Source organism: Maniola jurtina, chromosome 8, assembly GCF_905333055.1.
Source record: "Maniola jurtina chromosome 8, ilManJurt1.1, whole genome shotgun sequence".
NCBI classification, from domain to species: Eukaryota; Metazoa; Arthropoda; class Insecta; order Lepidoptera; family Nymphalidae; genus Maniola; species Maniola jurtina.
Genome location: NC_060036.1, coordinates 14688327 through 14706463, shown reverse-complemented (window position 1 = coordinate 14706463; position 18137 = coordinate 14688327). Strand labels below are relative to the sequence as shown.

The window sequence follows — 18137 nt, the reverse complement described above, 5'->3', positions numbered from 1 at the left end:
TCGTGTTTCATTTTTTTCCCGTAAATGCAAATCAATCAGTAAGGGAGCCTCTCTTACCTGATAGAATGATTAACATTAGATTTAGGTCATTGTAAAAAATAAATAATTAGAGCTCATTGAATTTTTATCCGACTACGGCAAAGCCGAAAAAAAGGGTTATGATTTTAGCAGTCTATGTATGAATGTATGTATGTATGTATGTTTGTATCCAGATTCTGTTTGTTCCACCGTAGCGCCTAAACTACTGGGCCGATTTTGATGAATGAGGTGTCAAGTGATTCGTTGTAAAGGCCCGGGTGACATAGGCTATATGTTATACGAAAAAAATCGGCCAGACGGATGTTACATCAAGAAAAGTGAGGGTCTTAAATTTTTTTAGTTGCTATTGTATCAAGTGGGGTGTCCAACGAAAGAGGAGAAAATTATGAGTTCATAAATATAAATATAGTTATTATTAAAATATACCAAGCGACAGAATCCCCATTTTATTATAATTATTATTTCTCATACAGCACAATCTATTGGCCATTCACGAGATCTCGGTTAGTCGTCGCATCAAACGGAAAAGTTTCAAATAAAAAAAAAGTTGAAAAAACTATAACCTGACTACGGAAAAATGAGACAACTTGAACCCGACTTGGTAGTAAAATAAACTAAAAAGAAAGAAACAAGATAGATGCTTAGTGCTCTATCATCGTCTTGAGTAAGATTCAATACAAATGCCGTGGTCGTGCGTTGTCGACAGCAAAAAGAAAATATTCTAATTTGGTAGGTCATTGGGAATGCCGTCAATCAAGGATAAGAAATACGCTGTCGACAACGCACGACCACGGCATTCGTATTGAATCTTACTCGAGACGATGATAGAGTACTAAGCATCTATCTGGTTTCTTTCTTTTTAGTTTATTTTACTACCAAGTCGGGTTCAAGTTGTCTCATTTTTCCGAAGTCGGGTTATAGTTTTTTCGACTTTTTTGCTTAATTGCTTTTCTTCTGAAGACCCTTGTGGTGTCGAGACCCTTAGTCCGTGGGGTCCTAGCGCTATAAGACTTTTTAGGGAAATACCAAAAAGGTAAGTCGACATCACAGGAGACCGAAGAGCTGGCAGCTACCTCGGACAAAGAATTAGTCTAACTGTTCAAAGGGGGAACGCTGCCAGCATCTTCGGAACATTGCCTAAAGGGACTTCTTTTAATAATTTATTTTAGTTATCTATACTAATAAATAAAATTGGAGTGTCTGTCTGTAATTTCGAAATAACTACCTCATATTAAGCTCATATGGTTATTTGAACGATACCAACACTGAATCACACGTTTTTAAAATTTTTGTCTGTCTGTCTGTCTGTCTGTCTGTTTGAAAAGGCTAATCTTCGGAACGGCTGAACCGATTTTGACGGGATTTTCACAGACAAGTAGAGAATTGACCAGGGAGTAACATTGGCTACTTTTTTAACCGACTTTCAAAAAGGGAGTTGTGTTTTTCTACCTATGTTTTTTTTTTTTTTTTTATTCACTATAGGTAAGCGCTTGACCACAATCACACCTGATGGAAAGTGATGATGTGATCTAAGATGGGACCTATGTACACCGAAATCTCCGAGATTTCTGAACCGATTTGCGTCATTTCTTTTTTAATCGATAGAAGAACTTCGCGACAATGTTTCATAAAAAATTTGGAGTCCAACTCCTCAATCCTGATGCTGCAGGGGATCTGACCAATCCACGCGGGCGAAGCTGCGGGCATCAGCTAATTATATAATATTTTATAAGGTTTTTAGTTTTAGGTTCATTGTATTAATTTTTCATATATAGTGTAGTGGTCTTCAGAAGAAATGCAATTTAAAAAAAAACTTGATTGATATACCAGCGAGCCGTGATAGTCTAGCACAGTGGATAAGACGTCCGATGACGTCAGGTGATCTGTACGTCTTTCAAGTAGAGATGAATGCAATAGCGTAACGTAGACCAGTTCCATTGAGAATTTAGAAACTTTGCGAAACGTTTACCTACTATGAAACGATGAATAAATGTTTATTTTCAAAAATTAACTGTGTTTATTGTTGGTTATCGTTGTTTTTTTTTTCTTTTTTCTTTTAGAAGAATATTAGCCATGCTAATCATAACTAATACTCCCCTTTCCACTTCAATTAAGCGTAAAGCTTGTGCCAGGAGTGGGTACGACAATAGTGCAACGGGTGGGGTTTGAACCGCCGACCTTCCGGAATTCAGTCCGCTCCTCAACCGTTGAGCTATCGAGACTCTGATTAACATCAAGTGACCCGCCTGCTCGTTTGCTCGCAATTTTTATATACATATATATATATATACAAATGTATATTTACCCACTAGGCTTTGGCGATAACAGGTAATAAACGTGTAACAAATATTTCGTCAAAGTACTCACAGGCTCTCTCTCTCTCTCTCTCTCTCTATGTTAGTGTGAAAACTGAAATTACGTTTTCTCTAAATTCTAGTTAAAATTAACAATAGCTAAGTACCTTAAACTTTGGTGTCGTTTGATGTAGCACGTGACAGGAAGAGGGGATCATCGCGAACAAAGATTTAGCTGAGAGACAAAACACGCGAGCCAAGAGAGGCTCAAGAATACCTCAAGATACATGGTGTTTGCATTTCAACAATTTTTTTTTAATTCACTATAATAGGCAAGCGCTTGACCACAATCACACCTGATGGAAAGTGATGATGTGGTCTAAGATGGGACGCTTTTACCTAGAAATTGCCTATTCACTCTTGTTTTAAAGATACCCGGATTGTAATTGGTCGGAATAAATCGGAAACACAGATCGCGGAAGAGTATTCCAAACCTTAGCTATGCGTAGAGGGATGATGACGCAAAACGTTTCGTGCGTGCAGATGGAATGTCGACGACATAAGGATATTATTAAAAATATTACTCTTCACTTTAAAAGAGCTTATCTAAATAAATATATTAAAGGAAAACATGACTGACTGACTGATTTATCTATTAACGCGCAGCTAAAACTACTGCACCGATTGGGCTGGAATTCGCCATACAGATACATAAATATCACGACGCAGACACTCGCTAATAAAGGATATGCATGAATGAATGAACGAATGAATATACTTTTACTGTGCACCACAAAATTAGTACAGAAAAACACATGCAAAGCAAAACAAAAATATAGTCAGGTACAATTTGGCAGCCTTATCAAAGCTACCTAGTGATCTCTTCCAGGCAACCAAAGTGGTGCAAACGACTTACCGTTAGGATGTTTGAAAATTGAATGAATTTTCGGGGTAAAGTAGAGGTGTGAAATTAGTGTAGGTACTCTACGCGGATGAAGTCGCAGGCATACATTAGTAAATAATAAAATAACTCTTTTTCAAGTCACATAATATTGTAAGTTTCGGAAGTAACATTGAAATATAGTTAAGCCTCAATAGCTGAACGGTTACAGGAGCCGACTGAAATCCGAACGCGACGGTTCAAACCCCATCCGTTGCACTATTGTCACTAGCACAAGCTTTACGCTTAGTTGGAGGGGAAAGGGGAATGTTAGTCATGATTAAAATAGCTAATATTCTTTAAAAAAAATTCGAAACCCCCTATATACAAACCTTCACCTCTTCATTGTGTCAGAGTCTCGCACAGAGCCGCTTGAACCGCATAACTTTTTAACGAGCATCCTCCACATTATCTGTATTGAAATGTCGCTAAATATACCTAGCCTCCATTGTAAGGTTTACCGATATAATAACACAGACATTTACAATTTTATACAACTAAAACTTCTTTAGTATCATTAAAAAGTTTCAAGTTAAGATCGTACTTTGTATTTACTAGGTACTCAAATTTACCCCCTACCTATTTTACCCCCTTAAAGGGTATTAAGGGGGGGGGACGAATTAGGCTGAAATTTGGCATACGGATAGCTATTATGACGTAGGCATCCGTTAAGAACAGATTTTTGAAAATTCAACCCCCTCAGGGGGTAAAATAGGAATTTCAAATTTGTTTAGTCAACACGGACGAAATCGCGGGCATAAGCTAGTCCCAAATTCTCAAAAACCCTGATCTTCAAAGAGTTATAGAGACGAATGAAATTACGAAATCTCTCTAACGAGTAGTAGGTACCTACCTTAGCTTCGGTCGAAAAATAAACCGAGCCATAAATACGCCACTCACATGATCATAAAATAAGGGCACCTTTTCCATTCGTCATTTCTTTATCAGCAAAAAAGGGCACCTTCGAAAAATGAGTACTGCCCGCCCTTCGGCCTCTAAGACAACTATTTATCGGGGAAAAAACCTTATAAATCATGTTATTTTTTATCTGGCAATCTCTAAGGTAGGGTAAATAACACGGAGGTGTATCTTTTATGAAGGTTTTATGGCTTTCTGTTGTTATTAATGGTGTTGGGTGTTGATGGGATGGAGAGGCTGGTAAGCGATTGCGGTTTCTTTTTTTTTTTTAATTGTAATGTTTATGACGGTCCTTACATCACCATAGACATATTATGGGGCGAAAATATGAAAAACTAGATGATGCCCGCGACTTCGTCCGCGTGGATTTGGGGTTTTAAAAATTCAGTCAGAACTCTTTGCTTTTTCGGGATAAAAGTTACCTATGTCAATTTCCGGGATGTAAGCTAACTCTGTACCTTTCAACTATTGGGCCGTGAAAAGGTAGTAGACAGACAGACACACTTTCGCATTTATAATATTAAATATGGGAATTATGGATTTGATAGTAATAGAAAACCTTACAGAATTTCAAAATCCCACTAATTCAACCCACCCTCATCCCCTCATTAGCAGTCGAGGCGCGCAGATAACACGAAGAGCCCCCAACACACACAACTCACTGAAGCCACTTGATGCCCGCAATTAAAATCTTAACATATACACTTCATAAACGCCACCTTGCAAGGGAAGCAACAATTTTATATCGATATATTTTAAAACAGCTGAAAATTATACTTCATTTTTTCACTTGTAATAAGAAATATATACTCAAAGAACTATTGATGCCCCCGACTTCATCCGTATAGATTTAGGTTTCGTACAAATTCCGTGGGAACGATTTTCTGGAATAAAAAGAAACCTAAGCCCGTTTCCTGATGCAAGCTACGTATCTCTGTATCAAATAAATGCTGTTAGCGCGTGGATTTAGGATTTGTAAGAATTCAGTGAAAACTTTTTGTTTTTTTTTGGACAAAAGTAGTCTATCCTTCTTCCTTTATCCTTATCTGTGTACCAAATTTCTTCACAGATGGACCAAGATAAGCTAGCACACAGACAGAACAGTCACACTTTTGCAATTTTATATTGTCAGTATAAATTTGCTAAAACTTTAGCTAGGTATTCTTTAGTTTATCGATAAACGTTATAATATTCCGCCAATCCCTAATCCGAGAATCGTTAAGAGAGAGGTAGGACGTCTTTGAATTAAATTACACCTCGCTTACTCCGAACAATAATCTTTAACATTTGCCTCACCCTGTCCCATACTGTCGAATCCCACAGGCAAAGGTGTGGTCGCAGTGGCAGCGTGGCGGCAGAACTAATAAACTAGCACTCTTAAAATAGAACAGATGTATTCTAAAAGAAATATGGCATCGAGTGGAGAACTTTCTCTCATTGGATAAAAGCTTAAATACAACGCTATGCTCCTACATCACTACCTCACAACTCATACTATAAATGTGAAGGTGTGTGTGTTTGATTGTTGGTTTGTCCTTCAATTATGTCGTAACGGATCAAGTCAACGTGATCCGTTACGTCGTTGTTAAAAACCGGAGAGTGATAGCTATTTTTATCCCGGAAAAACAAAGAGTTTCCACGGGATTTTAAAAATCAAAATCCACGAATGAAGTCGCAAGCATTAGCATCAGCATTCAAAATAATAAAATAGTGTACCTAAAAGTACCTAATTTATATTATTATTAGTGTTCATTAAAGAACCTCGTTACCAGAAAGAAACTGTCCAGCAATTTATATTATTGTCGTGATGAAAATTGCTGACTTGTATATTCGTTGCGTACCGAGAAAAGGCGATTAATGTTTTTTTTTTTAACAAATGAAGTCATTTCCAAGCAACATGAAAAAGACATAAATAAAGATCGTGCAGATACCTATAACTTGAACAGTAATAGTTGCATGTTATGTTTACGTAAATAATTAATTAATATTATCATGGTGTAAGAAAGCTTTTTCATTTCAAAACGCTAAGCTTATGGCCCCGCTTTGACTACCACCGTCCGCTATCCTCATTTATGGTTGCGTAGAAGACGTCTTGGCGACTAAAGATAAGTCTAACGACTGGTGTTTTGTACCAAAGGTATGTTGCTCTAAGATAAGATGAAGTTCATATAAACTGAGTAGTTATGTTGACTCTCATGCCGATATTTAACTAGTCTAAAACGTTTATGATGGCTTCAAATGAAACTAGTATGAACGTTGCCAAAATGATTTCGTGTTTTGCCTCAGAGACAATTTCCCGTTGCAAAAGTCATCAGCCCGTTGGACCGATGATCTGAAGAAGGTGGCGGGGAGTGGGTGGATGAAGAAGGCGAAGGATCGTGTTTGGTGGCGCGCTCTTGGAAAAGCCTATGTCCAGCAGTGGACGCATACAGGCTGATGGAATGGAAAAAAGTCATCATTATCACCCCATTGCTGGTCCACTACTGAGAACAGGCTTCTCTCAGAATAAGAATGGTTTAGACTTTAGGCCATAGTCCGCCATGCTGGTCAAGTGCGGATCAGTAGACTTCAGGACATTGGTAGACATGCAGGTTTTCCTCAATATTTTCCTTCACCACTAAACGAAGTGATATTTAATGCTTTTAACGCACCAACCTAATTCCGAAAAGTTGGCGGTGCGTGCCCGGGACTGAAACTCCGACTAGGAAGCGGACGTCATATTAACTACTAAGCTATCACGGCTTATACACGGTGAAATAGTGGTTTTAAAGTCTTGGTTAAGTGAATAGTTTTAACTTAACCTTAACTAATCATGTTCGTGAGCACATTTTAATTTTTTTTGTGATGTTACCACAAATTCAGGGGTTTTGGATTTTTTCCCTTTGCTTGTGCTATACGACCTACCTACCTGCATGATTCTAGGTCAACAAGAAGTACCTATACCCTATAGTTTCTTGACAAAAACGATCCCATAAGTGTTCCTTTTTCCTTTTGAGGAGCGGAACCGTAATAATTGCAGTCCTGTATGCATAATTGAAGCGAACTGCAAGTCAAACGACACTCTTTTATAATATACATAATCTTTTGGTTCCTTGAATGCATTATACTCAGATATATAACATTTTACCTAATTTGTTTACCTTTCCAATACAGGGTCATTTGCAACCCATTTGACAAAGGCCCAACCTGGCCTAACCCGTGCGTAACCGAACGCTAAATTGGCCAAACAATCTAAAAGGGCTCCAACATCTTAATTATTAGCAAGGTGCTTACGGGTTGGATTTACGACGTGTTAATACGGCCCGATGTGCGTCGCTCGCAATTAACTTAACCCTTAAATTTACCTGAGGGTCCTTGGGACCCGGGTAGAGTTCCAATTGGATAAACCATAATGCCCCGAGTGTCAATGTTGTTATTAATATTGGCAATTAATGGAGAATTTCTATAAACCTTCCTGGCGCAGTGGTAAGCGCTGTGGTCTTATTAGTGGGAGGTCCCGGGTTCGATTCTCGGCAGGGATTTGGAACTTACATATTTCTTTTCTGGTCTGGTCTGGTGAGAGACTTCGGCCGTGGCTAGTTACCACCCTACCGGCAAAGCCTTGCCGCCAAGCGTTTTAGCGTTCCATTACGATGCCGTGTAGAAACAAAGGGGTATGGGTTTATTAAAAACTGCCTTACCCCGTCCAGGTTAGCCCGCTCCCATTTTAGACTGCATCATTACTTACCACCAGGTGAGATTGCAGCCAAGAGCTAAGTTGTATCTGAGTAAAAAAACACTTATCTAGTATATAAAATTATAAAAAGTTGTAGTCTACATCTCCTGGGTGCGTTTTGGAGAATTTGTGTGATGCTGCGTGATAGTGCTGGTGCGTCTTGCTTGTTTGGGGGCTTGTTATTCCTGCATGTTTAGCAGTGGGAGGGCGGGCGATGCATATCCATTAAAAATCCCGTGAGAACTCTGTTCCTCACCAGGTCTTTGACTATATCCATGCAAAAGAAAATCATGTCGATCCGTAGCTCCATTGCGATGTTATTGAAGGACAACACAAACACACTATCGCATTTTATAATGTGATTTTTGATTAGCAATGATGAAATAGCGACTTTTAGGTGTCTGCCTAGCTATCATTTCGAACCTGTTAACTTTGATAAGGATCCATCATAATTGGGACTTACTAGACCACATTTCACATAACTATTGAAATAAAATTAATAGGTGTTATTATGTGTGATTTCCACCAAATACCTACTGAATTTTTCATAAACTTTCCGATTGTTACAATAAAACAATAAAATACAATAAAAAAGTTTCGATAAAATCTGTCAATAACAAAAAGCTTCACATAATTTTTTTTCCTACCTTTTTTCTCAGTATGTTTTATGATATAGACCATGTTTAGATTTTAATCAGTTGTGACGTTCCTAAATCATCAAATTCGTAATAACAACGATTATGGTTATTGTTGTTGTATTACCAATAAATTGAGTTCTAACACGAATGTGTATTTGTGAAATTATCAGTAATGTTTCGTTTTGTTTCGAATAAAAGGCTTTTACTTTGTGACGGAGAGTGTTATAGGTCTCTATCTATGGTGACGGACGGTTATTTGGTGTGTACCTCCTTTTAAAGGTAATTTTAAATACACGACCGCCCGTGACTTTACTCACAGATACATTTCAAAAAATCTGGCTTTATTCCTTGTCTACGTTACTATAGAGAGCGTCGTTTGTACAAAATTTCAGTCTTCTAGTTGCAAGGGTTAAGTAGCGATGATAAGTCATTAGTGAGTCGGGACTTATCTTTTTAACCCCCGACCCAAAAAGAGGGGTGTTATAAGTTTGATGTGTGTATCTGTGTATCTGTGTATCTGTCTGTGGCATCGTAGCGCCTAAACGAATGAACCGATTTTAATTTACTTTTTTTTTGTTTGAAAGGTGGCTTGATCGAGAGTGTTCTTAGCTATAATCCAAAAAAATTGGTTCAGCCGTTTAAGAGTTATCAGCCCTTTTCTAGTTTTCTTGTAGAAAAGAAGGTTAGATAACCGTTAGGTTCTTAATATTATGTCAATTGACAAATGTCAAGCTGTCAAGATGGACGTTGTCTAAATACATAATTATTTATTTGAAAATGATGTTTTGGAAAACTCAGATACTTTAGATAGTAGGCGCGGAATAGTCCAAGAAATTCAGTTCAGCCGTTTGAAAGTTATCAGGTCTTTTCGGTCTTTTCTAGTTACTGTAACCTCCACTTGTCGGGGGTGTTATAAATTTTTAATTTACACTTGTTAATTTAGATTTAAGTATACTTGCCTTTAATTTTTTAACTTATTCTTATCTAAGTTTCTTGTTAAAATTGATAAAAATAGGTTGTCACAAGTCACAACTCTCATAGGATTATTGGATATGCTCTATGATTTAATATTTTCAATCTTTTCATTGCTCAAGTTTAACAAAAATTTCAGAATGTTGCCCGAACAGAAGACCCAAGATTTCCATACAACACATAAACATTTGTTTGAAAATGACAAAAAGAAATTATCACATGTTCTCATGGAAAGATTCAAGAACTACATAGTGCTATTTCTAGAGTCGTCTTCTATACATGGTTTGAATCATTTCGTCAATGTTGGCAGACATCCCTGTGAAGTGTGAGTACTTACCTAAGTTTTATATTCCAAAACAATACGAAATTATTACAACGATGATAGCCTAGTGGCTAGATGTTGATCTCCCATTCGGAAGGTCCATGATTCGATTCCGGGCAAGCAACTCTGACTATAGTCCGTACAATATGACTTCTCACGCGACATTTTAACTCTAAGAGTCTATCTCTATAATCTATAGACTGGCATGGTGTGAGCACAGTATGGGATGGTATGGGCATTTAATGATGAGGGAATAAAATCATGTCACTAGAAGAATGTTAAATATGTATATGGAAGGAAAAAAGAGAAGAGGAAGACAAAAGAAAGGGTGGATGGACTGGACTCTGCTAGCAACTGATGTTGCAGCCTAAGATGGAGTGCACTTGCCTAGAAGATATCTATTCACTCTTGACTTGACGATACCCATATTAAAATTGAACGGGAAAACTGATGCTGGAAATACCTTAATGGTTCGAAATAGAAACGAGGAGGAAAATCGCTTTGTACGTACATGTCTGTGGTGTCCAATGTTTTATCATATTATAGCAAATTCCATTCGCATTCCAGTGTTCTCTGGGTCACAATGGTGTCATTATCACTGTACGTCACTGTCTACATCTCGTGGACGACCTGGGTGCGCTACCAGTCCTCGCCGACCGTCATCTCCATGGACCGAGACATGTTCGCGTGGAACACCACGTTCCCCTGCGTCACCATCTGTCCTGATGAGAAGATCGATCCTGAGAAATTGGAACAATTCTTGAGGTAAACGTATATTCATCATCATTATGAATTGAGAAACGTCGGCTGCTGGATATGGATGGTAGGGACTTTCACACACCACGGTCTTGCGCCGCCTGAATCCAGCGGCTCCCTGCGACTCGTTGGAAGTCGTTTGTCCACTTAGTGGGGGGGTCTTCCAACGCTGGGCTTTCCGGTGCGAGGTCGCCATTCTAGCACCTTGGGAACCCAACGTCTATCGGTTTTTCAAACTATGTAGGTATTTACCCTGTCCATTGCCAATTCAGTTTCACACTTTGTCGGTTACTCTGCTTCTCCAACGGAAAAAATTGTATATTATTACAAACCCGTGAATTCATCCGCGTGTATTCAGGTTTTTGAAATTCCCGTGTAAGCTCTTTGTATTTCTGATATAAAAAGTAGCGTATGCCACTCATCAGGTCTTTAACTTACCGTTGCTAAAAATCATGTCGATCCGTAGCTCTGTTGTGGCGTGATTGAAGGACAAACCAACGAACAAATACACTTTCGCGTTTAAAATATGGGTCGTGAGGTAAAGAATAGATGCTTCTTCATCCTTGTCCTCAATTTATCATCACCATCACCATTATCTCAACCCATGGGCCCCCCTCCCTCCCTTTTTGTTCAAAAATGGTGTATTAGCAAATTGTTAAGAGTGCGATCCGTCATAATATTGCAGCTAAAATTTAAATGGACATTTTTATTTAAAAAAAAAAAAAACAAAAAAATTTAATAATTGTTTATTTTTTGAAATAAAAGTTAAAACACTTGTTTAAAACAATTTGGCGTTAATTTTTAGTTTGATACCTATAACTAGACTTATTATTATACTTTAGTAATAAACTAATTATTTTAAAATATTAATTTGCACAGACTAACCTCTAGTTACAATTTTTTTTTCGAACATTAACAGGGCTCTCTCCGTCACTCGTTTCCACTCGTTTCATACAATCGTAGTTCCAATTTCATTTGAATACTAAGCAACCAAAGTCCATGAAATTTTGCAGACATATTCTAGAAACTAATATCTGTATCTGTGGTGTTTTAGATTTTTCTAAAAATATGTAGTTTTAAAAATACAGGGGCTCAAAGATTTGTATGTAAATTTTAAGGACCGCGTAACTTTGAAACCGAATATTTTAACAAAAATCTGGAAAACCACAGACATAGATATTAGTTTCTAGAATATGTCTGCAAAATTTCATGGACTTTGGTTGCTTAATATTCAAATGAAATTGGAACTACGATTGTATGAAACGAGTGACGGAGAGAGCCCTCTTAATACAATAATCAGATGTTACAAAAGTAATTATGAACCTGTTTTGTTTGCCAAAATTGCCGTGACAAACTTTGAACACTGCCTCAAAACTTACACTGAAGCCGAAGTTCATTCTAATTTTTCATATCGACAGTTCCTCCGAGGAAGTAGACAAAGAGAAACTCAAAGCATTCATCACGGCATTGGCGAATGCTACTTTCGAGAACTTCGACACAGTACCGGAGTACGAGGGCATAGAACCGCAGCATTATCTGGAAACGCTACTGAGTTTGACGCCCGCCTTCAATCCTACTCTTACGATCGGAGCGGCTGGGGTGTATCTGCAGACCGTGCCCACTGTCACTGAGATGGGGCTGTGTTATGCTGTCAATTCAAAGGTTGCGGTGTATAATTCTCCAGAGTAAGTAGCCGACCTCCCCTGCTTTGCTATGCTCTAATTTCGAAAAATCCTTCTTAATGGGGATCCAAATTAAAAAGAGAACCTGTAGGCATTTCAAGTTCAAGACTCTGCGAGGACTTTGGCTCGAGTATCATACATTCAGTCAGTTTCTCTTTTTGAAAAGCAGAGTGAATATTTCATGTGATTTTCATATGCTTCAATTTCTAAATGCTACTAAGCCAACGTGTGTTTAACAATAATATTAATTCTGTTTTTAGCTACAGGAGAGCAAACAAATGGGACATCATTGAAACTAAGAACTCATCATTTTTTGTGCATCCTCTAGATGGAGAAGTTTTTGCCCAAGTTTTGAATATCACCTCGTATAATGTAAGTTTTTGGAGCTAAAAATTATCATTTCATTTTTCTTCATGGAACAATGATGCATTCTATGTATGTACCTATTAACAGATCTAAAATGTAGTACTTTATATTTATGCTTACTTTTTTATGTTTCTTACTGGTTCTTTTAGGTTCAAAGGGGTATTCTGGACCAGTGCAGTATTAGATTCACTTTGAGATTCGAAAGTCCTGCATAAAATTTTATTTGACTTAAAAAATCTTTCTAATTTATTGATTACCCATTGCAATGCTCCATATAATAACTTAAAATTTAAAAAACCCCGACACAAAAACCTCTAAGTATAAGAAAACTAGAAAAGAGCCGATAACTTTCAAGCGGCTGAACCGATTTTCTTCGATTATAGCTAAGAACACTCTCGATCAAGCCACTTTTCAAACAAAAAAAAAATCTAAATTAAAATCGATTCATTATTTTAGGAGCTACGAAGCCACAGACAGATACACACGTCAAACTTATAACACCCCTCTTTTTAGGTCGGGGGTTAAAAAGATATTTTTAAACCGCTATACAGTATGTTCTACCATGTATGTCGTTTCCATCAGGCTTACGTCCACGGTCCTCTCGAGGTCCCCGACATTTCGGCGAAGTATCACCATTCAGCATCGTTCTTCTACATGAAAATTTACATCACCGCTACTACTGTTTACACTTCTCCAGAAGCCGCTAAGTATTGTCAAATTTTAATTGTTCTTCTTAAAAAAATCTCACATTGGGTTCTTTCAAATATCGTTTTGTACTTTCTAAACTGGTCTGATTTGGTGAGAGGCTTCGGCCGTGGCTAGTTACCACCCTACTGACAAAGCCGTGCCGCCAAGCGATTTAGCATTCCGGTAAGATGCCGTGTAGAAACCAAAGGAGTATGGATTTAATGAAAACTGCCACACCCCTCGCAGGTTAGCCCACTTCCATCTTAGACTGCTTACAACTTATCTTATCACAATATCCAGTGCTTATGATAAGTATTTCTCTATTTACTTTTGTCTCCCTTACTTCTTAAACAATATTTACTTTTTGTTTTTTTTTCTCGTTTTGTATAATCCACACATTATTATTAGTTGTTAATTATTGTAACTACAGTATAAGTTCTTTGTTAATTCATATCGTGTTGCTCTAGTTCTATTGTTAAGCTGTGGATAGTGTAGTTGATTACATATTTGCTAATATTGTATGATAGATTTAAGTTATAGTTTTAACAGATAATACATATTATGTATTTGTTTACTATTCCAAATAAATAAAAAGATTAGTGTTGGAAGGGAGAATTGCAGGCAAAAGAGCTCAAGGTCGCCAAAGACGCATATGGTTGGACGATATAAGGGGATGGACAGGGCTTAGTTACCCGAAGTTGAAAGAGGCGGCTTTAAATAGAGAAGCTTTTCGGATGATGATCGCCAAACTTCGTTTCGAAGAAGGCACGCGATGATGATGATAATGATGATGATGATGATAAATAAAAATAAAAAATATAAATAGGTTGAGCGTGGGTCAACGCAGCTGTCGCTTCAAGCACGAGAACAACCTGCAGCACAACTCCGTGTACACATACACCATGTGCCGCATGGAGTGCAGGGTCCAGCTGTGCCTGCACTACTGCCAGTGCGTCCCCTACTTCTACAGGAGGATTGGTCAGTTGTTCTTCTACGTTGGAGGATTATGTAGCAGTTGAATAACAATTTAAACGATACATAACATTGCTATTTTCAAATTCCAGGCGATGAAAACATATGCGACGTCAAAGGATTGCATTGCTTAGTTCAACATAAAGGTAACAAGTGTAAATTAAAAATTTATAACACCCCGACAAGTAGGTTACAGTAACTAGAAAAGAGATGATAACTTTCGTACGTCTGAACCGATTTTCTTGTATTATAGCTAAGAGCACTCTTGATCTAGCCACCTTTTAAACAAAAAAAAACTAAATTAAAATCGGTTCATTACTTTAGGAGCTACGATGCCGCAGATACACACGTCAAATTTATAACAACCCTCTTTTTGGGCCGGGGGTTAAAATTGCTGTCATATTAACAGGTGCAGATTTTTCATTTACCAAATAAACGTATAGGTGCATACTGACTAGGATTTGATAAATTACATTCCAATTTAAAAGCAATAAATGCTCCTTGTCAGTAGTGCATATTTTATACATTTACCCGAGATGCAAGACCAGATCCTTTTTATTTGGACAGATTCCGAATACAAAACAGCACTACAAAAAAATCGGCACTAAAGTTAATCTTATTAATAATACCTACCTTTAATAATTTTTCTAGCCAGTATTTCGTTTTCAGATGTCCTTATAGATTTGAAACACAAGGGAGGCAAGAAAGTTGACTGTGAATGTTATCCGATATGTGACGATGTCAAATACACTATACAGTCATTTGTAAGTATAATACAATCCACACTAATACTAATTACTAATTTACTAATCCTAGTAGTTGAGTCTTCGAATCGCCAGTACCGCAAAGGTATAAGAGGCCGCGGATACACCTGTAAGTTTTACTCACGTTATTAGCTTGCATGATTAACTTACGGCCAATTTACTAATGTAAACACTCTAAGTAATTACGCTTACATTAGTAAATTTATTGTCAATTAATTACGTAAGCTACTTACGTGAGTAAAACTTACGGTGTAATAGCGGCAAAAGTCTTCATGACTGACCTGCATAATCAGGTATGGAGCATGGACGCTGACAGTTTGCCTTGCCCACAACTTAAAAGTAGCTCAGTATTTTATAGAGCGAGCTATGTCGGGTGACTCTCTCAGGCATAAAATCCGGAACGAGGAAATTCGCAAACACAAAAGGAACCGATATAGCTCAAAGTATTAACAAGCAGACAGCCGTTGGGCAGACGTGTTCTGGAGTGGTCACCCACTTACTGGTAAGCGCAGTGTGGGTCAACTTCCAGCTCGCTGGACCGATGACCTGAAGAAGGGGCAGGAAGTGGATGGATGAGGAAGGCAGAGGACCGTGGTTGATGGCGTGTTCTTTGAAAAGGCATACAGGCTGATTGATTTGATTGCATTGGAATCCTAGTAAGATTAGTAGATACATTTTTAGTATTGATATAAATTCTGCTTCTATCTATAATTCTTTGTTGAATGTCGTATTTTCAGGCTTTGGAGCAATGGATCTTGGGCACAAACTTTCAATGGGGCATCGTCACGTATCCAAGAATGAGATACAGACGAGACATCATCTTCGGATTTACTGATGTCTTAGGTACATAATTTATACATATAGAAACTCTAGATAGTTGTTTTTGGACACATTATAGTATACAAGCTGTAACTGGAATGCTAGCAAAAACGAAGACAGTTGATAGTACGGATGATTACTGTAAAAAAGTATGAAAAAAAAAATTCCTGTAATTTAAAAAAAAGTTCACTTACTGCAAATAAAATATCTGACTGAAGCTGAGGTCAACGAACGTTACGTTAATAGGTCACTAGAAGTCAATGCCGCGTCGCAGGTGGGGCAATGACCCGAGTTTTACACGCTGTACAATGCGTGTTTGAAAAACACTAAATCACTAAAACTACATGATAAGGCAAATAGTTATTGGTATTGGATTGTGTTAAGGTAGTATAATAATAACGCTAAATTTTTGCTAGGGTTATGGCTACACCCTGTATAATATAACGATGTCAAAAGGAAAACTATCATTAGTGATGGGCCACTACGGATCCCTACACCCTGCACTTGACCGAATTTTTATATAGCTCTGTTGCATTTTCAGTGGCAGTCGGTGGGATGGCAGGCCTGTTCCTTGGTTGCAGTGTCCTCAGCTTCATGGAGATCGTGTATTTTATGACTTTGCGATTAATTTGCTACACGAAGAACACTATAGAGAAATAGATGCACAGAGCTTTTATTTAATAAATAAAGTTCCATATAACTGAACTACTTAACTATAAGATTTCAAATAAGGTACTTTTAGATATAAAAGTAGATTTTGATAATTTTTATTGTTTTATTTGGATAAACAAGTGTAAATTAAAAATTTATAACACCCCCGACGATCCAAAGTATCTGAGTTTTCCAAAACATCATTTTCAAATAAATAATTATGTATTTAGGCAACGTCCATCTTGACAGCTTGACATTTGTCTATTGACATAATATTATGAACCTAACGGTTATCTAACCTTCTTTTCTACAAGAAAACTAGAAAAGAGCTGATAACTCTTAAACGGCTGAACCAATTTTTTTAGATTATAGCTAAGAACACTCTCGAACAAGCCACCTTTCAAACAAAAAAAAGTAAATTAAAATCGGTTCATTCGTTTAGGCGCTACGATGCCACATACAGATACACAGATACACAGACACACAGATACACAGATACACACGTCAAACTTATAACACCCCTCTTTTTGGGTCGGGGGTTAAAAATGTCAAAAATTATATAACCTAGCTGTCATAAACAACTGGCAGCTCTTATTGCAACGTATTATTCGCAAAACAGAGGATATCGAGTGATGAATCAGGACTTGGAATGCAAGGTAACAGGAGATCTGCTGCTGGAGTTTGACAGCTATTGATTGGATGACACTCTCTCTTTTTTTATCACAACAATAATTTAGATTGAAGATTTAATGCAGCTTTTTGCAAGGAAGAACTGCCACATTCCTTCCAGGATCCGCTTCCATCTTAGACTGCGTCATCACTTACCACCAGGTGAGATTGCAGTCAGGGCTAACTTGTATCTGAAAAAAAAAAACCAGCTATTCACACAGATAGTCCGCAATGACACATGTAAGTTTTACTCACATAAGTAGCTTACGTGATTAATTTACAATAAATTTACTGATGTAAATTAATGTACCTACTTATAAGAGTGTTTACAATTAGTAAGTTTGTTGTTAGCTATTTTTACTCACGTGTAAAACTTACAGGTGTAATCGTGGCCTATACGGCTAGTTAAATGGGAACGTGCCTTAATAGGAAAGTAGAGTAAAAGTAGTAACTTTGTGGAAAAGCATCCGTGATTTCAGCCCTCCATTGAATAATTAATATTGTAAGCCATTGTTATGATAATGAAACGCTAAGCTTTGATAAAATCAGTCAAGTGCTATTATGGCATTATTGACCTAGTTTGACAAAGTTGGTTTGAAAATGTCACAAAGAAATATAACCACAACTACTTTGAAATAAAGGCTTCTTTTGCATGCATTATTTAGTGCATGTGCAGTCATAGTAGTGAAGCATGATTTATGCAATTAGATTCATTGCATACGTAATTTTAACAGTATTTTTCATAATTGACCCATCGCACGGTATTTTAATTTGTCAAGCTTTCATAATAGTAGGTATTTGAAATCACTTTCATTTGTGACGATCAATGTTTTGGGTAGGTGCGAAATTTTTTCATAAGGTAAGTAATTTTGCAGTAAAATTTATAGTCTTTTAAATTTTATTTTATACTAACTGCCATATAAATTTTTCAGA

The 18137-nt window shown here is 37.3% G+C and overlaps 1 protein-coding gene across 1 annotated transcript; it reads left to right on the top strand.

The window, feature by feature from the left end:
* Positions 1–8599: 8599 nt before the first annotated feature.
* On the top strand, positions 8600–16544 carry LOC123867349 (sodium channel protein Nach-like). Its single transcript, XM_045909347.1, has 11 exons — positions 8600–8823; positions 9656–9841; positions 10406–10603; positions 12013–12279; positions 12537–12648; positions 13225–13349; positions 14156–14307; positions 14394–14447; positions 14971–15065; positions 15803–15908; positions 16426–16544. The coding sequence occupies exons 2-11, from the start codon at positions 9657–9659 to the stop codon at positions 16542–16544; spliced, it is 1413 nt and encodes a 470-aa protein (XP_045765303.1). The 5' UTR covers positions 8600–8823; position 9656.
* Positions 16545–18137: the final 1593 nt, after the last annotated feature.